Genomic DNA, 27841 nt, shown 5'->3' on the forward strand with positions numbered 1-27841 from the left:
TATGCCGGTTAGGCTAAAGGAGGCGGTGATTATGAGAGATGAATGAAACGGTGGAATGAAGAAAGTGGGAGGAAACGGGACAACCCCGAGAAAACCCACGAGCACGGTGTTTGTCCACCACAAAGTCCACATGGCGCGAGAGTCTGGAAAAGAGTACTCTCGGGATAAGACTTCCTAACACACCTAGGGAGAGTGTGGAAGGAGAGACAAAAATAGTCGAAAATGACGTATATTAGTGTGGAATCCATAGTTTGCGGGGTCCATGAGATGATTAGTGACATTTTTTATGTTCTTTAAGTCCTAGTTCAGCCCCCTATTGAAGGTAAGACATTTCGTACACCTATGGGGAATAAGACCCCTAGCTCACCTAGGAGAAGTAGGGTAGATGAAATACAGGAATGATCGAAAACGACCAATATTAGTATTGGATCCATACTTTTCAGGATCGCTGCGATGAACAGTGGCACCTACGATGCCGTTTAAAGCCAAAGTCACCCCCCATTAGTATAATTAGGGGTGAGCGACATGTAAAAATAATTGAGAATGACCGATTAGTGTCGAATCCACAGTTTTTAGCATTGCTTAGATAAGCAGTGACACTACCGATGACATTTAAGTCTGATTTAATCCCTCATTAGAACCTGGAGGGAGTAAAATGGTGGCATGTAACAATATAAAAAATGACCAATATTAGTGTCGCACCATTGATTTTCAGGGTCGCTAAGGTAATTGGTGGCAGCCCTGATGCCGTTTAAGTCAAAGTTCAGCCCTCAGTGGGAGCAAGATTGTTTGAGCACTCCTAGAGCGAGTGGAAGGTGTAGACATAAAATGATAAGAAACGACCGTTATTAGTGTGAATCCATAGTTTTCAAAGTCGCCTAGATAAAGAGTGATGGTTCAGATGCCATTTAAGTTCCAGTTTAGCCCCCATTATTATCCTGGGGATTGAAACTGTGAAAAAGTAACTGAAAATGACCGATATTAGTGTTGATAATAGTTCAGACATAGAATGGGGCAGTGACTCAAGATTTGTGAGTGTGTCGTAGGTCAACAGGACGTGACCCACTGCGACCCACCACCACCCACTGTTACGCACTCTGACTTATCGACCAACCGATCCACTCTGCAAAAGTGCATTGCAGATACCATCGTCTGAACACTGGTGAATTTATCTACATTTTACTTTCAAGGCTCCAATTTAATTTTTCTTCCTTTTTCATCTATTTCTATTTACTTACCTGAGATATCTAAATCATTGCTATTCAATCTTTTTTTCTCGCGTACTCCTAGACACAGTTCGCCATCCAATTGTGTACCCTTGAAGCAGGCCCGTAGCCAGCCCAAAAATTTAGGGGGGGGCTGAAGTTAGGGGGGACCGATTCAACCATATTACCACATTATAGTTCATTTGCAAGCCTACCGTGAAAATTGTAGGGGGGCCAGCCAAAATTTAGGGGGGGCCGGCCCTCCTAGACTCCCCTGGATACGGGCCTGCCTTGAAGTTGTTTAAAAGAAATTAAATCGAAATGAACTTATTAAGCTTAATACACATATTCTGTTGGTTAAAAAGGGAGACAAATAGAGACCCAACAAAAGGACAATCAGTGTGCCAATCAAAAGACTATTTACAGGGGCATAAGTGCACGTTCGAAAAAATTAACATGGGAAATTTCACAACATATGGGAGACATGCTAGGGATCCGCACGAGACAAGATTTTTGGTTGTCTCGAAAATGTGCTGTAAAAGTGATGTCTCGACTTGAAAAATATATATTTCTCTATTGGAAGAGCCGTGTCTCGACTCGAATTTTGTCAGAAAAATCCTGTCTCGACTCCTCTCGTGCGCATCCCTAGAAGACATCCAGCTCTATTGAAGGGATTTTCCCCTCATTCTCTCTGATAATTCGCACACTGACGACAATGTTAAAAATTAAAAAAAAAAATTAAAAGTAACTTTAGAACTAACCAATTAATGCAATGACTTGAGCTTGTTTCCGGGACGACAACAACTCCTCTATTATAATTGGTCGAAACTTCAGAGCTGATTCTGTATTCAAGAAAGTTTTGTGCTTTGTTTTTATTGATGTCAATGCGGAGAAACACTGTTCACAAAAATATGCTGATGGAAATGGGAGTTGTGAAATTGCACTGATCATTCAATAAATTTTCCAACTATGATCATTCAATACATATTGGAAATATGATTATTTTAGGATTACGTATCCCCCAGAAATATCTTCGCGTACCCCTAGAGGTACGAGTACCTCCAGTTGAATAGCACTGATCTAAATGAAGACGACGAAGAAAAAATTAACTTCAGGCACTTTTGGATATTGATAATTAATTGTAATTGTAATAATAGAAATAAGACTTACTACTTGGCTTTTGAGAGACAGCCTGATAATTTTTAGAGAAGCTAACTACTGCAAAAAATATATTTTTGAATCACCTGTAATATATGAGTTATTACATAAAAAATGAATGTAACTATTGTGTGTGCGTGATCATCATGGCCAAATTGAAAAGGTCAAATAAAATGACTTTTGGTATACAATTAGGCAATAATCCCAACTGAGATGTTATCATATCGTTTTCATTATAATACATATCCTAAGAGGGGAGTGGGGTCCGAACTTTTACGAAAAATTGACACGAGCCGTTCAACTTAGGGAGCCGAAATTCAGTATATTAACTCTATTAAAATAAACAGAACATGGCCTAGCATTTTTTAAAAATTCTCCTTTATGGTGGAGGCACTTTCTATATATGGCTAATTGACAAAAGGTTGATTTGTAAAAATAATTCCAAATGATCGATATTAACTGAGATACAATAACAAATCTTAATTGAGAAACAAAATCTACAGTGCTTCGCATTTTAAATTCACTGCTTTCTATTATAATAATTGCTGAAGCTTGTGTTTATTATATGGAGCGTTCAGAGCACAAGACAATCAAGCCATAGAACTGTGAGAAAAATTGACGTTTTAAACTTGTATTGTAAGCTTACTTTCATGGAAGTTTTAAGTTTGTACGGTATGCTTAATTATAGGGAAAATTTTACCCTTTCTTTTCTACCTTTACGCTGGCCTACTTTATCGGGATTTGAGACTTTCAAATTTCATCCTATTTTTCCACTCAGAAATATCTGTAATTCAACAAGGAAATAATTATACATAGTAATTAAATTGAAATCCATTTTAATTTGGTCCATGAAAAACATTTTATCATTTTATAATGTAAAGGTTAAATCCACTGGTATTGTAACAGAGCAGCCCTTGAGCGATTGATCGTAAAAATTAAAACTCCGATTTGTGATAATTTCACAGTCTTGTTTTATTACAAGTATAAACTCTTCAGTCAGTGGAGAGGAGGGAGTGAATCATGGGTCAGAGTTGATGACGATGGGTTTTGTTGGTTCAGAGTGGGTCACAGTGGATCAGAGTTGTTCATGGTGGGTCGGAGTTGATTATGGTAAGTCAGAGTGAGTCATGCTGGGTAATGGGTCATGGTGGGTTATTGGTCAGAGTGGGTCATGGTGGGTCCTTGGTCAGAGTGGGTCACGATGGCTGGTGGGTCAAGTTTTCACTGACCCATGAAATCTCTGTAATTTGCGGGGTCGCTGAAATGAATAGTGACGCTTCCAATGCCGTTTAAGCCCAAATGAAATCTCAGTTTTACGTCCCACAGATATGCCATGCTACAGGAGACGGTGATGAGAAATGAATGAAATGATGGAATGAAAAATGGGAGGAAACGGAAGGATCCCGAGAACACAGTTTTCGTTTAATAAAGGGATTTTCACGCGATATTCGCCAGTAAATTCATGGGACCGTCAAATATTTCTGTTTGACTCAAGTTTCCGTTTAATCAAAGGTGCGTTGAACACATGTTTCACTGCAGTTCAAATCATCTTGAAGCACACTGTATAAGTATCAAGCGCACCTATAAAGCTGGAAATAACATACAACACTTAGAAAGTTATCTTCAAAGGGACTTGTCAAAATGCCTGGTAACATCCCGGGATTCGCGTGGAGGGACTGAGATAAAAACGGAGAAAATGTCACCCAGTTTTTCCAGAGGCAAGATTCCAATCCAGAACCGATCTATTTCGAAACAAGTACTTATGCTCACTCACTTATGTTTGGTCGGTAAGCAAAATCATTGTGCTGGAACATACGCGTTTCAAACAAGATTACTTAGGAGGAGTAAATACGATTTGTTTTTCAACATAGTTATTTAACATTTTTAACATATTCCAATACTTTTTACTTTCTTCATTATTATTATTATTATTATTATTATTATTATTATTATTATTATTATTATTATTATTATTATTATTATTATTATTTTACATGAAGCTTTGGTTTTTATGATTTACTTTAGCCTACGTATGTGCTCTTGAAGGTCGTTCGTAGGCAGTATTTCGTAATCAGTTTCTAAGGACTGAAGTAGCCGTATCACAACAAACAAGAACAAGGTATTTCACAACTACCACTTTAACATTTCATTCACAAGCTCTAAAGTTGTTTCCTCCATAAATTCTCTTTATTCTCCTCTAGTAATTCCTCTGCAAATCCATACTTCAGAATGTAAATTACTTTTGTAAGCTGTACGTTCTCTTGAGCTCCCTCTTGGCTATAAGGGTAGTGTATGCGACTTCGGCATGGAAGACCCGGATTCGATTTCTGATGTGAGCTCATGTGTTCGGATTCTGTTACGCTGTAGATCTAAGACTCACATAGCCTCGGTGCTGAAAGGGACACTAAACTAGTCCAATGCAATTTGCGGAACCAAAAGGTTGGCAATTCACACGTATCATTGCAGCAAAATATTGAATATAGGAATTAGATTTCTGGGTTTTTAGTATCTATGTCCATGTTAGCCCGTCACATGTGAGGGATGATGACGTCCCTCGGCGATTACACTATCCAAGGAAAGGGAAGGAAGGAAGCGGCCTGGGACCTGTCTGTTAGGTACCACCACGACATTTGCTTGGTGTGAATAAGGAAAACCCAGAAAAACCTCACTCAGGATCGCTAACCTGAAAAAGCTTTTACATGTTTTCGAGCGGGAATCGAACCGAGGACCACTCGCACCAAAGACAAGATCGTTAGCGACTACACTATGCAGGGCCACAAGAAAATATTGAAACTGTACCCTTTAATTACTCGTATTCGTATCCTCTGTTGTAGGTGGGTTCGATTCCCGGTGGAGCTCATAAATTCAGATTCAGATTCCAAATTAATCTGTAGGTCCAGGTCTCATATAGCTTCGCTGCTGAAAGGGGCGCTAAACTGAAAATCAAACCAAATCCTTTGTTGCAGCCCCGCGAAGTGAAGTCGTTAACGCTCTCGCCTTTGATGCGAGCGTTCCCGCGTTCAATTCCTAGTGGGGTTAGGTGTAACAGCTTTTTCCGGACACCCATAATGAATGAGATTTTTCCTAAGTTTTCCTCACTTATATTTGGCAAGTGCCAGGATAGTACCTAATAATGGTCCTAGATCGTTTTCCTACCTTTCCCATTCCTTTCTTCGTCCCTAATAGTACAGACAGTGTAATCGTTGAAGAACGTCATCTCTCGGGTAGTGTGACGGGCTAACATAACCGTAGATGCTGAATGCTCAGAAACCTAATCGTATCTTTTGTTATATCATGCTTTGGAAAACCCATAATTTTGCAACGGTTATCCTGAAGTTTGTGTCTAAGTCATCGCAAAGAACATAGAGAGCTGTGGCATCTCTTGAGGGAAGTCCCAATAGTCACATCGGTAAAAACCAAGTTTTTGTTATCAGGGGCGGCTTTAGAGTTACAATTTTGGGTAGGCCCGCTTATGGATACATATATACATTTGATTGAATAATGACAATAGAAAACTACTTTTATAGTAGTAGTTAATGCTATTTGTTAAATAATTATCTACCATTAATACAAATATTGGGAAATATATTTACTCTTTATTGTATCTTTTAACATTTATATATGTTTCAAAATTTTTGGGTAGACCCGTGCCTACCCGCTAAAACCGCCACTGATTGTTACTACAAATTAAGGGAAGAAAACTTACTTAATACACTAATCTTGCTTATACGAATTAGAATATTAGGTCAGTTTCCTCCTGAGTTTGCACAGATAAAAGTTTAATTTTTACCTCCCGGTGTGATTCCCTCAAGGGACGCCACTAAAAGGTGATTTTCTTCTAGCAACACGATTTGTAACCTAGAAGTGCAGCAATTCCTATTTAGCAAAATAAACCCTGCTAAAATACAGTAAACAGGATCACGCAAAACGTTCATTTACATTTAAATCAGATTGTGTTTTATAACAAATAACGATTAAGAATACATGATTTCTCCTAAATATTTATGCAACCCGTAACTTTTGTATGGTTTGAAGGTTGCATATTGGCATTATGAGAAACTTACATTTATGACTGACTGGGATATGGATAACCACCATTAAAGTCACCGTTACCCTGGAATATGTTAACGGATTGCCTCCATGAACAAACTAGGCAGAGATAATTGCAGCAATAAGAGCTACATATCCTTTCATTATAGGCAACCAACATTGCTTTGTTATTGAGCAGGTAGCATAGAACACAGGAAATGTTACAGATTTTAAACGGAACATGCATAGCTACCATTAAACTTATTTTCGCGTAATTGCTCTAGATGCCTACTGCAAAACAAAAAAACGAACAAAAAAGCTTTCGTTGAAGATGAATTGCGTGGAGTAACGGAGTACAGATGTACTAACATTGCACTTTAAAACGACCAACTACGCCCGTATTTATATATTGTGCGCCCCTTTGCTCTAAATAATTTGCCGCCCTCCGCACAAAATTTGCGCCCCTCTCCCGAAAACGACCAATATGAGAACTGAATTTATAGTTTTTGGGATCGCTGAGTCTAGCATTATCCTGAAACTTGCATGTGGATCATTCAAAATCATATCAAGAAGTCTGTCAATTATTTCAATTGTTCTCACAGATCTCTTTTGACCTGGGTGATAACAATTTTCCATTGACCCTCTGCGAGCACTAGAGGTCTGCACGAGCCGGAATTTTTAGCCCGAACCCAGCTCGGCCCGTGAATTTGGGTAATGTGAGGCCCGACACGAATCCGTAATATGTTTTAGCATTTAGGCCCGAGCCCGGCCCGATCTCCTGTTATAATCAAATGAGCCCGAAATAAGTCCGAATTGCAGAAACTTAATAATTAACGCAAAATTGTATTTTTATTTACAGCAATTAGAGGTTTAATTTTGCAGTTGTGCTTTAAAAATTCTCCAGAAAGAACGGTGCAATATATATGGTTGTACAAAGTTGGGCCCGAGAAATATAGTTGTATATTTAAAAATTTACGGCCCGAGTCCGACCTGAGTACGAAGTTATATATGCTTTGTAAGCCCGAGCCCGTGCAGTCCTCTAGCAAGCACTAAGCGTCTTACCTTATTAAAAATACACACACACGAAAAGCAATTTAGACATAATAAACCATTATTTTAAGATATGTTTAACATTCAAGGTGTGAAATAATCACACATGAAGTGTGTGTGCGTGTGTGTGTGTGTCTTGGAGGGGCGCAGAAACTAGTGTGAAAATTCCACACCAATTGATTTTTTTAAATGACTAGTTCCCCCTTCTCTTCTACTTCATTTACAAAGTTTCCAGGTCATAATTAATTCGAATTGTTTCCTGTGTTTTTCGAAACCATAGTTTATCAGTAAATTACATTTTGTATGACATACATGTTAATTATGTATGAATTACTGTAATTAATTTGCCAACCTCTGACATACTTTATGTTATTAGTGCAGGGAATTTTATTACAAAAATATTGAACTGGAGAAAATTAACTGCTTATTTCATGTAATTTTAAGCGACATGACAAAGAAACTTGTCACCCAAATGCAGGGACGTACGCAGAAATTTATTTCGGGAGGGGTCTAAAGCGTTCCGGGCGGGGTCCAAATAGAATTTGAGGCTAAACTATATGAAAATTTCTAAAATTGACCCTAAAAGTAGACTACATTTACAAAAAAAAAGTCGGGATTTCAGGGGGGTCCGGACCCCCAGGACTTATCCCCTGCGTACGCCCCTACCCAACCTATTTCTCGGAAACACAACTTCCACCTTCTTCCTCTGATATTTTGAAATAGTTGTGTCAACTTTAACGTATCTAGGTATATGGTTGTCAACTTATTATTTAATAAAGGAGATTCTTACGACTTTGCAGGTATGACTGCAGTAAATCTCAAGGAATTTTGTGGCCGCGGTGGCTCAGTGGTAGAGCGTTCATTTCTGGTGCATGGGGTCCTTCGTTCGATCACAGCTCGCGCAAAGTGAACCTTGTGGTGGACAAACACCGTGTGCGTGGGTTTCCCCGGGGTTCTCCCCTTTTCCTCCCACGTGCTTCATCCCGCCATTTCATTCATTTCTCATCACTGTCTCCTTTAGCCTAGCCGCACAATCGTGGGACGTAAAAGTTCAATATTCTATGTCATTTGTTTCCTGTGTTTTCTGTTACAATTAGTTCATCAAAAATTACATATCGTAACGCACATGTTAATTATATATGAATTACTGTAAATAACTTGCCAACCTCTGACAATACTGTTACTTTATTTACCACCACTGTTATTAGTGCAGGAATATATAGTGCAGGAATTCCCACAATATTAACTAAAAGGAAATTCGCATCCTATTTTATGTATTTTTAAGCGACGTCCCACGTTCATGCCTGTTAGGCAAAGGGAGACGATGATTAAGGCAAGTGAATAATGGAAAAAATTGTGGAATAAGGAAATGGGAGAAAACGAGACTACCTCCAAAAAGCCCTCGAGTAGAATGTAGTCCATCACAAACTTACTTGGCAGGGAATCGAACCAGGGACCCGACGCAAAAGAAGTATGCACTATACCACTGAGCCACCATGACCCCTACTTTGAAATACTTACGTCAATTTTTTAACATTTCTAGGTATATGATTACCACTTATATTATTATTATTTTATTTTATTTGATTTTAGCGTCTTGTTCAGCAGCGAGGCTACAAGAGACGTGGCACATGAGCCATCACCGGGAATCGAACCCGAATCTCCCACACCAAAGGCACGTACGCTAACCACTTAGCCACGAGAAAGATAGCCAAATTATTATGATTATTACTATTTAATAAAGGAGACATACGAAATTTTATCATTTCAATTTTACGTCCTACGATTATGACCTGTACCTAACCTAGACAGATGATTTATGCCTTCTAGGCTAAAGGAGACGGTGATTGTGAGAAATGAATGAAATGATCATATGAAGAAAGTGGGAGGAAACGGGAGAACCCATAGAAAACCCATGCATCACCAAACCCACCTGTGTATACCCACCACAAAGCTCAATAGGCGCGAGCTGAGATCGAACCAAGGACCCCACGCACAAGAGGGAAATGCTCTACCACTGAGCCACTGCGACCCCCAAAGCGGGAGACAGGATGAAGTTGAACAATTATGAAGAATATGGTAGCCCTCAGGAAAAAGTTGACAATTCTACCAAGGTATCACATTTCGATAGACATTGTGAAAGAATCGGCAAAATAAATCTTCGTGTTAGCAAGAATTTATGCTGGCCACTACACCAGACTATTTGATTGAACAAAAGAAAAATAAAAAATTACTTTAAAAATCTTTTTGTAGAAAATCACTGACAAATTTACACTTATGTTCCGACAGAATCACCGCAAAACGTTCTATCGATATATCTATCTTGATCATAGCACAAAGTTTTATAGTTCCACCAACTATCAAGATCAGTGTATGTTTTAGGAGGCAAATTTTGATGTAACATTTCGCACAATTTACACATCGCTTGCCATTCATCTTGTACTGAATAATATTCCTTCCACCAGAAATACTTGTTATATTCGTTCTCATTTTGGTCTAAATACAGTAAATATTCTGCAAGTTCTTTGGGGCTTTTGAAGTCTTTGGTGTCAATGTAAGACTTTGGAGGAGCTATCAATTTATAATCACTACCACCATAAACCACAGGAACAACACGGTAACGTAATATATTGAACAGTTTTTCCGTAACGTAATCTTTACACAAAGAATTTTCGAAAGACAAGTAAAATTTATAATGGTTTTCGAGCATTTTATAGCAATCATTATTTGAGGATGTATCACATTTTAATGAACCACACTTCCCAAAAATGTCAATTTGAATATATTTCGATAACTCTTCAACATAACACTCACGGAGACTTTGTGAATGACAATTTGACACAAACCATGCTACCAATTTTGTTTTCGTTCTTGTATAATTCGTCAGTGGTAACCCTTTGAAATTAGGTTGTTTCCACTTGGCTGGCGTGTTCATTGTTCCATCATAATCCTGGGATTCGGAGACCCATCCATACAGTCGAGGAATGTCTGAATCTAGACGATAAGTCATTGTCCAATTAAAGAAGTTATTGAATGATTTAAGAACTGCAGAATGTCTTTCTGGAGGTTCTAAATTAAAGTACACATACCTTTGGTGTGGGCTTCGATAAAAGGGGACCTCAAAAAACGAACGGAAACTAACTTCCCACATATTGTTCGCAAACATTCCCATATGAAATATCACAGCATCGAACTCCTCTTCGGGAATTAAATAACGATTGTCTGTCGCGAAACAAGTGTTTACGGGGCATTTCTGATTTAGAAATGGCTGTTGACCTTCTCCGAATGAAAAATGAGGGAAATCATAATATGAATTGGCGTAAAGAATCACTTTTAAGCCGTGAAGCCGTTGTTTGTTTTCTTGAAGAACAGCAAAAAATCTCCTCACTTCAAATTGAACTCGTAAACATATAGTACACAATACAAAAACTGCAAACACAATCACCACTAACTGAAAACGTCTGCGGAGTCTAGTTCGCACCACAAGACAAAACGGAAATTTATTTGTCGATACAAACATTTCCTCGTGTTTCTTACGTCGTCAAGAAGAAGTTAGTCTGCGCTCTCTTCCTGCTTTCATACCGACCACGGAACTTCCTCTGTACGACTGTCTGTTAGCCATGCTCATGCTTCAGGGACTAGTCGTAAGAAATGAGCACCGAGAAACGTCACTCAACGCTTGCGCCAATAATATGCTTGTTTTCACACTGTCAGTAGGTATGTTTGTTTCTTTTTCCATTCTGACTTCAATGTTCTCCCGCTTCAAATGCACAAACATAATTTACATGTTATAATCACCTTTGAGAAGCACTTCCTTTAAAAGACGCTGCTGTAATTATGTCTTACTACATGCATTGCTACGTAATGTTAGAAGGGGGGGGGAGGAAAGAAAAAGAAACTACTTAATCTTTAAAGAGAACATCATGATTTATGTGTTTTGAATAATCTTGCAGCCTTTTATATTTTACACACACACACACACACACACATATATATATATATATATATATATATATATATATATATATATATATATATATATATATATATATATATATATATATATATATATATATATATATATATATATATATATATATATTTCAGGTTCTTTCTCGGTCAAACACTAAAATATTAAGTTATTGAATTATACGAGACTTACGACTGTGTATTTTGTGTTTTATCCATACCTGATATCGGTTCGTAGCAATGAATGTGCATATGCCATATGAAAAAAAAAAAAATCTAATTCATTGCCGACGTTATGCCCTTTAGGCTGAAAGAAATCCTAACTATATATAGAACTACATGCGAACTTAAAAAGAATGGAGAGATACAGCGGGAAGGATAGCAGTGACTGTTCCTACATGTAAAAGTAAATCCTTTTATCCGCACCTTCTTCTCTTTCTCGGAAAAATTCGCAAACTATCATTTGTCTATGATTTACGGTTCCCGAGAAATGGCTCCTTAAATCTCCCGAAATTCGAAATTTTTGCCAATATCTGGCCACATTCGGTACCAAAATGTTCACCATCTTCTTAGTATTGATCAATACCAATATCATCTCTCTATAACTTACGGTTCCCGACATATGGCTCCTTAAATCTCCGGAAATCGGCCATTTTTTGGCCAATATATAGGGAACGGTAAGAGTGACGCGAAAAATTCCATCACTTTCTTAGATAGGTTTTGATGCTATATCGAATGGAGGGATCAAAATTAAAAAAAAAAAAAAATGCAAATAACAGACAGACAGACACGCAGATATAAAGAATTCAGTAAGGAACTTTTTACGTTCGTTGAAAATGAAAGTGACTAAGTTTGTGACAACTCTTGAACCACCCAACCGATCTCGATCAAATTTGCCACATAGATGAGGTTCCGGCCTGGGATGGCTTTTATCATTTCACTTTGACGGTGCAACTTAGGGGAAGATATTTATAAAAATAATCGAAAATGACTGCTATTAGTGTCGAATCCATAGTTTTCGGGGTCGCTCAGATGAACAATGACATTTCCGATGCCGTTTAAATCCAAATTCAGCCCCGCAACTTGGGGGAGGGGAAGATACATAAAAAGTGATCGAAAATGACCGATATCAGACAGCGCTTCAGTTATGGTAAAAAGCGACTGAGTACCGGAACATATATTGCAATTTTTTCTCATTTTAGCTCACCGAAGCGGGTAATCGCAACTAATGGATAATATTTGGTCTAGGAATTAATTCGTGCGGTTGGTACGCACACATTGAAGCTGTAGTACAAACACAAAATACATAAATACCTTAAGAAAAATATTGTCCATCGCTAGCCACCACTTTCGCCCATCTGTCAGGCAATGTACGGATTCCGTGGCGAAAGAAGTCCTCATCCTTGGAAGCGATCCAGTCAGAGACCCATGTTTCGATATCTTCTGAAGAAGTAAACCGCTGTCCAATCAAATCGTTGTTCATGCAATCGAACAAGTAGTAGTCCGAAGGAGCAACGTCTGGTGAATACGGCGGGTGGGGTAAAACTTCCCATCCGACATTTTCTAAATAGGTTTTGACCTGTTTTGCGACATGTGGGCGAGCGTTATTATGTTGAACAATAAGTTTATCATGTCTGTTCTCCCATTCTGGTCGTGTTCTGGCCAGAGCTTGCTTCAAACGCATTAATTGTCGTCGATAACGTTCTCCATTCATAGTTTCACCCGGTTGCAGCAGCTCATAGTACACCACACCTTTCATATCCCACCATATGCACAGCATAACCTTTGCACAGTGAATATCTCGTTTTGGTTGTGATGGACCTGGTTCACCTGGTTTCACCCAGGCCTTTTTTCGTTTAGGGTTCTCGTAATGGATCCACTTCTCATCACCCGTAATAATTCGATGCAGAAACCCCTTTCTGCTCTGTCGTTGAAGCAGCAATTCGCAAATGGTTTTTCGTCTTTCAACGTCTCTGTCTTTCAATTCATGTGGAACCCAATGTGACAACTTTTGAATCATTCCCATGGCTTTCAAGCGTTTGGAGACTGTTGTTTGATCAACGCCTAATGCTGCTGCAAGTTGTTCCTGCGTTTGACACGAATCCTGCTCGAGCAATGCTGTCAATTCTTCGTCTTGAAATTTTTTTGGCTGTCCAGCTCGCTCTTGGTCTGCCAAGCCGAAATCACCATTTCTAAACCGTGCAAACCACTTCTGACACGTTCGCGTAGCTAGAGCATGGTCACCATACACTTCCACCAAAATACGATGACTTTCAGTCGCACTTTTCTGCATGTTAAAGTAATGCAGCAGGACACCCCGCAAAAACACTTTATCAGGCACAAATTGCGCCATGTTCACTTAACTACAAACTGGTGTTGTTGACGCTTTAATCCACTGCCCTATACTACGAACGATACGCGATGACAGGGGTTTGCAACACATGTGTGGATACACGGAACTGTGGGACGCTCCGTTCGTTGCGCCATCTCTTGTCCACCCGCACGAATTAATTCCTAGACCAAATAAATGAAAGTGAATGATTATGAAAGCACGGTAGAATGGGAATGTGGGAGTAAACGGGAGAACCTAACTAAACCCCGCGGACAAGATGTCCATCACAAACTTACATGGCCTGAGGTCGACCCAGATACTTATTGCTCTAAGTTTGATAATAACTATCACTGAGCCACTACTTCCGTCACATATTCTACATGTTCTTTTGTCACTGACTTCCGAAGAAATTGACCAGTTGGATCACAGTTTCGACTTTTGTACAGACAAAAAAAAAAAAAAAAAATCCTGTTTCAATGTTAGACAAAAAAAAAAACTCTCTATAGTCCGGCCGTACGATAAACCTGTTTTCTGATAGTCTCTTTTCGAGTGTAGAAGGGGAACATGTCATTTAAATTCTTCAGCACTAAGAACAATACATATTATTTAAATATATTTTTAGATAACCTTTCTGCAATCCGGTGATCTCAGTTCGCTGGCACATCATAGTCGAATATAAGCCAGATAAGCGAAAGTCAGCTGTATACGAAACCAAAAAGTGCCCAATCTGAAGAAGAGCTAGTAATTAATGCCTCCATCCAGCAACGGATTAACAATGGACATTATAAATAATTAATTACTAGATTGTTAATTTATCACTCACTTTTTTTTTTCGTTAGAAAATATTAACTGTAGTTCGGAATTCTCACCGCAGATTAGAGACCTGTACGGGCCGAATTTTTTGGCCCGAGCTCAATCCAGCCCGAATATATCTAGGCCAGGCCCAGCCCGGGCCCGAAAAGTTTTGGAGATTTTCGGCCCGAGCCCGGCCCGGCCCGATAAGATTTTAAAATTCTTGGCCCAAGCTCTTCCCGATAATTTTTTCTTTTTTTTAAATTTAGCTCGAGCCCCAATCTTTCTCAAAATTTTGTATTAAACCTGACCTGACCTTCAGAAACATTTTCTAAACTCTAGTTCACAACCTGACGCTTGCCTCCCAAATGGTAAAATTGCCTCCTAGAACTTTGCCTGTCATCGAGAGAACATAAACTCCATTTCCTGTAACAAAAATCTAACTTAATTGATTTTTAGCATAAAGTGAAGATGGCAACATTGTTTAGCGACAGGCAAAACTTTACCATCCCTTCTTGTCATATTTTGGGTTCAGTGAAGGTCAAGGTCAGAGCTCAATTTACCGCGCAATGCCTCAATCCTCTATAGTGAAAGTGGAGCCGCTAAGCAACACAAACTGTAAATAGTTATTGCATTCTTTGCAACATTTTTCACGGGCACACTTCTTCAACGTTTGGCTTTATTCCAATTATCGTTTAACGAAAGTCAATAATTATTACAGAATTGCAATTAATCGGCCCCAGCCCGGCCCGACCTGAAGATAAATCAGTGTCGGCCCGACCAAGCCCGGCCTGTGCAGATCTCTACCTCAGATACAGTCAGCTCCAAATGTATCCTCCCCCCGTGCTCTGACGCTATAACTCCATTATGTCGGGTCCAGTACTTTCGCTACAATCATAAACGAATGGATAGAAGTAATCAAATTTACACCTAACATTTCAACCAGCAGGCGACGGTTGGTAAGGCCTGCTATACACTATAAGTCCTAGGAAACATCTTACGATTTATCTGAGGAAAAATGTTACGACTTATCTCGTAGGAAATCCTACCTTTTTGTGCCATACACGTAACTACATTGCACATTCCACTGATATTTCCGGTTGTAACGTTTATCGCCATAGGAGAAACGATAATTGATATCAACAACCGACTTCTTCAAATCAATTCAGCGTCTTAAGAATATATCCCATATCTTCAGCGTAATCCTCTATTTAAACAGGACGTTGTAGAAGTTATCCATTTTTGGTTTCAATGTTGATCGCCATAGAAAAAGGTGATAAATAGATAGCGACAAGCAGTTTCCCTTCGCCTTAAGATAAAGTACCATAAGCACCCATATCTCTCTACTAAAACCAGAAGTCGAGAAATTCACTACTACTTCCAGTTAAAATATTGACTTCCATAGAGGGAAATGGTACAATATATTAAGAAGCTGTCTTTTGGAATCTATTGAACGACTCACGAATAAGTACCATCTCCTCTGTTAACCCTGTAGTCAAATGGGAAGTGATAGAAGACAGCGTTTCCGAACCTTTTTCAACTTGCGGCACACTACGGGTGTAACGAATTCTCGCTGCACACTCATAGATATTATTGTTATTATTATTTGGAAATATAAAATACCATGGTATTTTTCTCTGTGATTACTGATCTCCTTCTCATAGAGATGAAAGCTCGATCACTTGTTTTCCCCTATGCTAATTCATTATGCTTATTTTTTAAAAATTATAATTTTAAAATAGAAAACAATTGCAATGAAATATAGGACTCAGATTTTTAAAAATACGCTTTCTTTTACGAAAACTCTATCCACCTTTCACTAAGAACAAACATCACTAAATAACGAACGAACAAAGAAATGTCTTGTACTTTTAACTTCGCTGTTTTAACCAAAACCGGTGCATATTATTGTAATCACACAGCTTGCGATGCGTCGAAGTCAAAACACAGCTGTTGAACAAAGTGTTGTTCTGTCATTCACGTGTGAATGAGTGTTCTATGAACATTCACTTGACGCATACCGTACAAGTGCTTCAATTTCTCGGTGTTAGTATGACTCTCAATTGAAACGTAACATAGCAGCTAACAGTGGAAATGTGTACGAGCCGAAATACTGTCTGCTACACAGTAATAGATGTAGAATAATATATTACAATTACAGTAAATTTTTCCATGGTAGAAATTCATAGTAATGTGAAAAACAAAAATATACATTTTTTCCCTATGTCTTGCAATTTGACTGCTATAGAATTAATAATTTTGTTCCAATTTCCTCACGGCACACCAGCGGTCCATTCGCGGCACACCGGTTGGGAAACGCTAGTTTAGGATTTCAACGTTCATCGCTACAGATAGGGATAAACGTCTATGAGTTAATTCAGCGTCTCAATGAAAAATAACCATCTCCACTCATATCTCTGTAACAAACCTGCAAGTGGTAGAAATTTAATATTATTTTCGATTTCGAATTGATCTCCACAAGGAGAGAGGAAAGAAGTAAAAAAGATGGCAAGAAACGGCTTTTCGATATGGATACAGCGTTCAGTGTCCTAGGAATAACTTATTTCCACATTTATCCATGTATTCAAACTTTAAGATATGGAAAAATACAATTTTCGTTAATAACCAGGGCCCGGATTTTGTTGATCTAAAATTTTCTGAAAAGTGACCTATAAAATGACACTAAAATTCCTGAAAAATGACCCTAAAATTCACAAAAATTGACCTTAAAACTTGCGTTTCTTAAAACGTTTATTTCGTTAAACATTGTAATTTTTTGAATATCAATTAGATTTTAATTACCATTTCTCATTCTCAAAAGTTTTGTTTCAGTTAGTTGCAGTCTATTGATCAGTCCATTGTACGGCATTGTACGTACTGAAAGCGTCAATTCACTCCCGTTGAAACTATAAAGCATACTTAAAAAATAGATGTTTGCAAGTGTAGACTGTATACATGATAATAATAGATAAAACCCCTGTTTAAAGTCTTTGTACGTGTTCTAAGTCATTTTTAGTTACTCACGTGATCACATTCTTTGTGGTCAATAATCCAAAACCATCTGTTGGGCCACCTACGAACTCCTACCCCTACTCAACCAGCTAAAGCTTAATGTTCATTAAGTTTTTAGGAATGCTGTTCTTCCACTCCAATAGTCAGGAAGAAGGAAAAGAGGTAACTTCGTATTTTTCAAATCCGTAAACAGTGTTCATTTTAAAATTTCCTTATGTGGAAGGAAAAGACTAAAATGACCATAAGTGACCTGAAAGTTACCTTAAAATATTTAAAAAAAATTACCTGAAACTTCAAAACGGCAAAAAGTGGCCAAAAGTTGACCCTAAAACAATATACTTTTAGAACCTTGAGTTGAAGGATAACGTTTTTATTTGAAGTTGCCTTGTCCTATGCGCAACAGAAAAAAGTTGACTTGTCAACAAGATCCGGGCCCTGTTAATAACACTGATTGCTATAGTGAAAAAACGGCAATACATAGTGAACAGTAGTTTCTTGTTATTAGCTCAGTACCGTACGGATCACTATAGTGAAAAAACTGTAATAGATAGCGAATAGCAGTTTCTATATATGGATTCAGTACCGTAAGGATCACTATAATAAAAAACGAGAATAGAAAGCAAATAGAAGTTCTTTTTATGGATTCAGTACCGAAAGGATCGTGATAGCTAAAAAAAAAAAAAACGGCAACAGATAGTGAATAGCAGTTTCCTTATATGGTTTCAATACAGTAAGAATCGCTATAGTGAAAAAACCCGCAACATATAGCGAATAGCAGTTTTTTTTGGGGGGGGCTATATGAATGGATTCAATACTATAAGAATCGCTATAGTAAAAAAAAGAAAAAAGAAAAAACTGCAACGGATAGCGAATAGCGGTCTCTCTATATTAATTCAGTACCGTAAGGAAAGGTTTCATCTCCAGTTTCATTTCTTTAATCCATTCGAAAAAAAAAAATGAAATGAAATCTTTCAGTTTAACCGTAACACGATTGTCCTTTAAGTTCAGGGAAACGATGATTAAGGCAAAAGAATGAAGATGGAAGAATTGGTGGAATGAAAATGTGAGAGAAAACAGGAAAACCACGAGAAAACACACGGATACGATGTTGTCCACCACAAATTTACTTGGTCGGGGATTGAATCAGGGACCCCACGCACCAGGGACAGTTTATTCCATTCGACTCTCATATTCATTCCCATAGAGTGAAAATACCAATAGGAACTGAAAAACGGGTTCTGGTATACATTGCGAATCCTAATATGATGGGGGGAGGGGGGCGGTGGTAGAGCGTTCACCTCCGGTACTTGAGGTTCCTGGTTCGATCCCAGCTTGCGCCGTATGGACTTTGTGGTGGACAAACACCGTGCTCGTGGGTTTTCTCGGGGTTCTCCCGTTTCCTCCCACTTTCTTCATTCCACCATTTCATTCATATCTCATCATCACCGTCTCCTTTAGCCTAACCGGCATAAGCGTAGGACGTAAAACAACTTAAGATTTAATTTCATTTTTTTCCTAACATGATGGATTTCATCTCATCTGTTAAGAAAGCCTGCTTAACCATATTGCAACACGTGCATTATGGCAAAAAACTGACAAAGTACACAAAACTAAAATATATGAAAAAATACATTACTTAAAATACAAATTTGTAATTTAAAAGTAATTCCTGACAAACATGCTAAAACTTTGTACCTCCTCACCGACCTACAACTCTTCTTATTAACAGTTTACTATTATTATTACTCGGCGAGTGTTACGTTTTCATTAATTCTACTATGATTACGATGACGTAACGTACAGGCTGGCCCACAATTACGTAGACGATGTTTCAAAGACTGGGATAAAAAAAAAACTAGCAACATAACGTGAACATAAAACTGAACGTAAACACATTACTCATATCTTTCCTTAGAAGAATTATTATATATGTTCTCCATAGCATGGTCCACCAATGCATATGCCTGGAGACGAACATCAACATTGTCACAAGCAGCTTGACAGACCTGTATTGGTGTCCTGTAGAACATTTTTGTAATAACTTCCTGTAGTTCGGCAAAATTGTGTATGTGATGCTGATACACTTTGTCCTCTAAAACACCCCATAAGAAAAACTCAGGTGGAAGTCGTTAGATCAAGCTGGCCAATCCTCAGACCGATATCTACCGATCCAGCGGTTCGGGAACATTTCGTTCAGCCTCACTATCTTGGCTGGCATACATTCATGGTTCTAAGTCCAGTGACCGTTACCCTCCCCCCCACTTTCAGACTACACAGTGTTGCCATATCGAAACTTCTTGTCCAGAATTATAAATACAACAGTTAATCAAACATTATATACATAACTATGGGTCACTCTGTACTTAAAATTGTTGCTTTTAAAATGTGTTTTTCTAGGGAACGGGGAGGGGGGCGGCAAATTTCCTGAGGCCGATAATATCTGTTATTCTTTCACTGAAACTGGAAGTAGTAAATATCCATCTTCAATATTGATTCCTATTTAGTAATAATTTTAAGTGACAGCGAGAAACTTTTTGATATGGCTTCAGCGTCCGATGAACACGTTCCATCTCCCACATTGTCCCTCTACTGCAACTGGAAGTACAGAGCTACTACTTTCGATTTTAATATTGAATGTGCATAGTTTGAAATTCTCCTGTAGTTTGACAATGTGGAACGAACCGCACTTGCACAGTGTACTTATTTACTCTGGCCGGCATGGATGAGTGATCTAAAGCATTAGGCTGCCGTTCGCGAAATGTGCATCTCGCAGGCAAAAGTCCCGCTCTGAAATCGAGTATTATATATTATTTTGAACATTTCTTTCATTGTCTTCATTCATTTCTCATATTATATGTATCTGAGACGGGAATGAAGATGAAATTCTAAGTGCAACTATGAAGACATTTTAAACTTGAAACTATAAACAACGGTACTTTGGAAAGAATACTGGAAAGAAGGTGTCCAATGCTAGACATCTCAGCATTCACTAAAAACTCTGGGGAAACGTCAGTCCGTATTTCCAGAGGTAGGATTCCAATCCAAGACTTCCCGACTGCGAAGCAAGTACTAGAGATAGAGTGGGTCAGTGGGTCACGGGTCAAAATTTGTGAGTGGATTAGTGGGTCGTATGTCAATAGGAGTGACCTACTCTGACTCACTACGACTCACTCTGCTCAGTGCATTGTAAACAGCATTTTCTGAACAATTTGTCAACATTTTACTTCCTTTTTCATTTGTTTGTATTTACTTACCTACATATATCTAAGTGAAATAAGAACTTCAGATACTTCTGGATATTAATATTTGTAATTGTAATAATAGCAATAGGACTTACTACTTGGCTTTCGAGAGACAGCCTGTGTGTGGTTAGAAGAGTTGACTACTGGAAAAAATATTTTTTTTAATCACCTCTAGTATATGAATAATTATATAAAAAATTGAATGTAACTGTGTGCGTGATCATCACGTCCCAATGGCAAAGCCAAATGAAATGATTTTTGGTATATAGTTAGACCCCAATCCCAACTGAAATGTTATCATATCGCTTTCATTATGATAAGCATATCACTAGGTACGGTAAAAAAAATAGTTTTTTCAAACAACTGGGGGAAACCGTGAGTTTATGTCGTGTGCTTCTGCAGCAGGTCAGTTCACCCCACATTTTATTATCATGAAAGGTAAGAGATATAAGCAAATGTTTATAAGTGACATGCCAGCTGGAACGAAGATTGTGTTATCGGACAGCGGTTACATGATCTCGAAGTAGTTTGCACAATTTCTGACACATTTAATCAAACACAAGCCTGCTGGTGATGTAATTCTTCTACTGGACGAGCATCGTTGGCACTGCTTTGATCTTCACATTTTGGAAACGGCTGTTAAAAATCATGTTCACTTATTATATCAAGCTCCCCCCTTTCCCACAGTACACACAAATTACAACCATTAGATGTGTCATTTTCTGTCCCTGTCAAAGCATATTATCAAGATAATCCAGGCGAAACATCCATCAGTTTCCTGGGAAACCTATCTATAAAATCACTTTTGGGAGACTATATCAGCATGCTTGGAAACGTGCTGCAACAGCAGGGAATATCAGTGGGTTCAATAGTTGTGGAATTTACCCATTCAATCCACAAAGTATTCCTGATCATGTTTACACACCCGGAGATGTTCACACTGCTGACAATGCGAATGGTAGTGGAAAACAGGTAGTGCTTCTACCAAGAGGAGAAGCAAGTTGCAGACTTGCGGTTTCGCTTCGCCAGAAACGATAAGCTTTTCACACCTAAGTCCTTTGGCTACTGCAACGTCATTATGATAGCACTGCAACAGGAACAATGCTGCATCAAGACTACTTTTCAGTCCTGGTGTCATGGACTTGGTATAAACCTGCAAATAAATCCTCCCATCCAATCCGAAAGCTAAGAAGAATTCCCTATCGACGATATCTAAAAGAGTGGACCGTCCAATTTACCAACTAAACGACAATTCGAGCTAAGTAAAGTTTGTTTGAATGCAGAAAGGTATACAGGAAAGGGGAAGGGGACAAAATTGGGTTCAGTGTTTGAGGTGTCATTTTCGGTTTCATATTTCATGTGTTTCGAATAGAGACGAGCCGTACTTTGTGTGTGTGTGTGTGTGTGCGCGTTGTGATGATGATTCTGATGACAGATGTGCACTGTGTCTGTCCTCTTTGTACTGTCCTTATACCCCACTGTCGGGGGCATATGGACACTTTAGCAGTGTTTTCTTCTTGTGACTTTTTCGTAGACTAAAGGCAATAACCAATTTTCGTTTACAACTTTTCCTATTCTATAAAAGTTTGTAGTTTCCAATGCCATATGTATCTACAATCCAAATATAACATGTATATAAATCTTTAGCCATACTTCATTAGCGTGTCCGTTTGCCCCACTTTTCCCATACGTATGTAATGAAGAGCACAGATTCAATATTTTCCTGCACTGAAACTTATTTCTTTTTTCATAGTTCTGCAGAAAACACCTGATGTACGTACAAAAGTGGCTAAGTTGACATTTTGAAAAGGAATTTCTCTACACCGTTTTGTAGGTTTAACCTCGAAATTGACAAGAAAGATAAGATAAGTTAGGGAGGAGCCACGTTAAGTGTTAACTACTATATAAATAAAAATTAAATATGTTAGTGAGCTGTGCTGGATGAAAATATATTACCCTTCTTAGTTTGTAGTGATACGGATACTCTCATTCCTTACAGCTTGATTACTAAATACTGCGTATAAACGACTCTTAAGACCATGCGTAGGTTAAAGTGAACTATAAAAAACAAAGCTTCATGTAAAAGAAAAAAAGTGCGTTTGAATAAGTTAAAAATATCTATATAACCAGGATTGCCATTGGTTGGAGAATTGATTACCAAATACTGGCTATAAACGACTCCTAACCCTTTGGGGACTTTTGGTACAGATCTGTACCATGGCATCGACCATTGGAATTTGCTTTATAAATCTCTAAATTTGGTAGAGCCTTTCACGCCGGTTTTTTTTTTTTTCATTCATTCAAACGTTGAGGCATCAAAGGATATGTTTCATGGGCATTTTGCAGTCACGTGTACGATACCTGGGAGCAGTGACGTCAAAAACATGGACAAAGGAAAAAAGAAAAGGATAAATTTTAGAGCTTTAAAAAAAGAATCCTCACACATCACTATTAATCCTATAGGATCATAGGGCGTACCTCGTTGTGCTCATAATAAAGAAATGTTTTCAACTGTACAACTCAAATTTCCTTATTATGTACCAGAAGCGGGAATATCCCGCCCAAAGTGGAAAAAGGGTATATTCAGGAGATTTTTTTCTTTTTCGGGAATTCCTCCTCTCAGGTGCATGATAGGGACATGTAAGTCATACCATTTAAAGACTAGCATCATGCCGAACCAAACGAGGTACGAACCATGATCCTAGGGTGAGATTTTTCACAAAATTTCTAAAATTTTCCCTATTACACATTTTTAGTCAATGTGTTTAGTAAAGTAGCTACAGTGTCATCCCTATTTGTCGTAGGATCATGGTTCGTACCTCATTTTGTTCGCAATGATGCCATGTTTCTAACAGTACTACTACCGTTGCGCTGTTATGTACAGTCAGCGACAGTAGAAACTGGAGGTTGGATACATAAGAAATGATAGCTTTTTCCAGTAGGAGAATAGTTTCACTCGATGTCTGATAGTTGGACAACCAACATGACAGCAAATACATGCCCGAAAACATAACATGCCAGGATATTCCTCCATTTGGAGGAAAAAGTATTACTATCTGAGAGCATCACTTAGAGAAACAACCACGAGATAAATCTGCAGAAAATCCATTTACTTTAAGATCAAAGAGATAGGAATTAATGCAAAGGAAACGAAAACAATAATACGCATCATGCAGAGACCGAAAAAGTATGGAAAGCTAAACAAAATGAGAAAAGAAGGAAAGAGGGAAAGGAAAGAGCAAAAGACATGGGAATAAATTAAATTTTAACACTTAAGGATAAACAGTGTCCGTCTTTCCCCCTGACCCCATCGTGGGTTTTCTCCCTTCATAGGATAAATCTCTTTCAGTATCAAACGCGAACATCATTTATAGTGTTGAAAAAAATTAACTCAGTCTAGGCCGAGACTCGAACCCCACACCCTTAGAATGACAGTCTCACGCGGTATCCACTTACCTACACAGGCTCTATCTATAAACCAGCTATTACCCGCGCTGTTATCAAACGTGTTAAATCAGCCATTGCCGGTGAGCCACCCCAGTTCCATTTGAAGTTTAAATTTTATTTACCTCACTTAGCCATCTATGGGTAGCAGTCCCCTTGGTTTCATAAAAAACATTTGTTCTGTAGATTAAAATCAAGAATGAATTAATCTGTACTCTTGGGAGCTTACTGGTGCACCAACATATCTATCTATCTATCTATCTATATCTATATGTCTATCCCGGCGGGAGCTCATGTGGTTCGGATTCCACGTTAATCAGTAGGTCCACGTCTCATATAGCCTCGCTGCTGAAAGGGACGCTAAACTAAAATCACCTCACCTATATGTCTATCTATCTATCTATCTATCTATCTATATATATATATATATATATACATATATATATATATATATATATATATATATATATATATATATATATATATATATATATATATATATATATGTGTGTGTGTGTGTGTGTGTGTGTGTGTGTGTCGAATTGATTTTGGATTAAAAGAGCGACTTCGTAAATTTACGGAACGCGTGTTAACACGACAGTAAGAACATCTCGTAACGTTGTTAGGTAACACACGCAGTGTAAATAAAGTTTCAAAACCAGAAGTCGGAAGATATGCCGTGGGTAAGTCGGTAAGACGTCTGCTTGCTGAGTGCAGAAATTCGGGTTCAAATCTTGGCTGTTACGTTTTTTTTTGTTTTTTTTTTGTTCCGTTGAAAATACATTTCTATATTTTTGCGTTTGAAATTGCTTTCTTTCATTTTTTGTAGATTATCTTAAATTAGTGAAGGCCAAGTAAGGTCAGATTACATATATGTCTGCTTTATCTGTGTATACAGTCCAGAGATGGAGTGAGTCAATTGGGTCAAGATTTGTGAGTAGGTCAGTGGATCGTGGGTCAACAGGACGTGACTAACTGTGACACACCACCCCCCGTGACCTCTCTGACTCACACTGACCCTACGTTTTAAATTTTAAGGTCTCCCTCTTTATTCGGCCTCCCTCCTTATTATTAAATTCAATGTATAGATAATTATTGAGTTGAGTTGATTTTGAGTTTAGCGCCCTTTCAGCAGCGAGGCTATATGAGACGGGACCTACTGATTAACATAGAAACCGAAAAACGTGAGCTCCCGTTGGGAATCAAACCAGGGTCTTCCACGCCACAGGTATATAATAGTGTCTTATATAGCAGTTAATATTCTTGCTATAAAGTATCAAATAACTAAACATTTGATGTAAATAAATGAGAAACCTAAAATATTGCAGATTACTGCAATTGCGATTTAATTCAATTTAAGCATTATACATCCATATGATTGTTCAAGTTGCTTTTTAAAGATGCAGATTATGAATTATAGTAATTTTTTCAATGAAATGAAATTAAATTAAGTTTGACGTCCCATGCTTATGTCGGCTAGGTAAAGGGGACGGTGATGATGAGAAGTGAACGAAAATTGTGCAACGATGTAGGTAGGAGGAAACAGGAGAATCCTGAAGAAACGAACGCACACGGTGTTTCTTCACCACAAATCTGACTTTGTGCAAGCTGGGATCGAACCAAGGACCCCATGCACCAGAGGTGAACGTTCTACCACTAAGCCACTTTGGCCCTATGAAAAATACAACCATATTTATTCTCTCTCTCTCCCTCTCCATTTTTATATAGTTATCAGAAGCATGAATAATTTTCATTTTGGGGGGGTGCGGTGGCTCAGTGGTAGAGCGTTCACCTCCGGTGCTTCGGGTCCCTAATTCGATCCCAGCTCGCGCCGTTTGGACTTTGTGGTGGACAAACGCCGTGCTGGTGGGTTTTCTCGGGGTTCTCCCGTTTCCTCCTACTTTCTTCATTCCACCATTTCACTCCTTTCTCATTATCACCGTCTCCTTTAGCCTAACCGGCATAACCATGGGACGTTAAACATAAAGATTTCATTTTATTTCAATTTTTGTTTTGAACGTATGGTTTCAAGTTGGTATTAAACTCAGAACTCTTATCTTAATGAGTTGAGTTGATTTGGAGTTTAACGTCTCTTTCAACAGCAAGACCATATATGACGTGGACATATTGATTAACGTAAAACCCGAACCATGTAAACTCCCGCCGTGTGGTGGTGTTTGTGATTTTGAGTTTAACTGCCCGGTCAGCAGCGTGGCTATAGGAGACGTGGACCTACTGATTAACATGGAATACGAAACACATGAGCTCCCACCGGGAATCGAACCCGGGTCTCCCAGGATAAAGTCGTGCGTACGTTAACTCCCACCGGGAATTGAAATCTGTTCTCATTGTAAGAATGTTAACGTTCCTTATTTTACCGGTTTTTGTATAACTTCATGGACCAAATTTCACAGAAGTAAATCCCCACGGTAAGCAGGTTTGCATATCCAGACTCCTAAGTATGAAAACATTTACGCTCACTTCAACCTCAAACAATTCATGAATTGAAGAATAAAGGATAATATTCCAGATAAAATATATGGTTTGAAAAATACCATATAGGAGAGGGACATATCAGTCCTTTCTGCTCATGGAGTTATTAAAACAGGATCATCGGGCAGTGGTCTTTACCATTGAAAGATATTGCTTCTAAAATATTTCCAAGTAACTTCCAATTTTCTTGTTCTTGTTGTGGGGCTCAATGGTAAACCGCTTACGCTGGTGCGTGTGGTCTTTATTGTTTCGATCCCCGGGCAAGTAAGTTTGCGTTGTACAAGATCGTATCCGTAGGTTTTCTCAGGGTTCTCCCGCTTTTTGCCACTTTTCATTCAACCAATTCTTCTATCATCATTGACTTGCTTTAAACATTGCGGTGATGTAAGAAATCAGATTCGGTCCCAAGCATTTGGGTTGTGATGTAAACCTTTGCTGTGGTTCAATCTCAGTATTTTATTACGCGAGGTAAAACCATCCATACAGCTATAAATGTTGTTTTATCTTACGCAACCAGGTATTGATATTGAGCCAATGCGGAACCTCATTTTTGGCGCTTTGAGGCCAGGAACTGACTTCGGACATTACGCTGTTTTCAAACGACTAGGATCTTTCCAATGTTACCATCCGCGTCCAACAACCCCATGTTTAAAAGGGGAATAGAAAGAGCCCGTGTCTAAAACTTCCGGACCCAGTTTCTTGACGTTCAAGTTTAGGGATCGACTTCTGACATTACAATTGTGCTCAACGGATCAAAACCTTTTAAATGCCGCCAACGCCGTCCAACAACTTCATCTTTAATAGGTGAATAGAAGGGACCCGAATCCATAACGTCAGGACCCCATTCCTTGAGTTGCGTGGCCTGGGCCAGACTTCTGACATTACTACTGCACTCAGGGGACCCGGGCCTTTCCAACGCTACCACTCGCGTCCAGCAACTCCATGTCTAACATGGTCGTCCTGACGTAGGAGAATCGGCTCCATGCTTTTTTCATAATTATTCTCCAAATGGATTTGTATACAAGGTAGTTTGGCAAGTTTAGCAGCAGGTCTAAAATAAGCCTCTTGAGAGTGGCTCTTATTTGTTAAAGAATACATAACGATCGCTTTTGGCT

The 27841-nt window shown here is 38.5% G+C and overlaps 2 protein-coding genes across 3 annotated transcripts in view; both read right to left on the reverse strand.

Moving 5' to 3' along the window:
* The window catches only part of LOC145686734 (uncharacterized), a 274285-nt gene that overhangs the window by 92247 nt on the left and 154197 nt on the right, over positions 1-27841 (reverse strand). The window lies entirely within an intron of this gene.
* LOC145685605 (alpha-(1,3)-fucosyltransferase C-like) lies at positions 9718-10962 on the reverse strand. The gene has a single exon (XM_081757993.1). It carries the CDS (start codon positions 10960-10962, stop codon positions 9718-9720), a length of 1245 nt encoding a protein of 414 aa, XP_081614119.1.

The sequence above is a fragment of the Thermobia domestica genome, chromosome 5 (genome assembly GCF_964235325.1).
Source record: "Thermobia domestica chromosome 5, izTheDome1.hap1.1, whole genome shotgun sequence".
Taxonomy (NCBI): domain Eukaryota; kingdom Metazoa; phylum Arthropoda; class Insecta; order Zygentoma; family Lepismatidae; genus Thermobia; species Thermobia domestica.

Excerpts from the sequence above, each read along its gene's own strand:
- LOC145685605 (XM_081757993.1), bottom strand. The coding sequence starts at position 10,962 with ATGTTTGTATCGACAAATAAATTTCCGTTTTGTCTTGTGGTGCGAACT.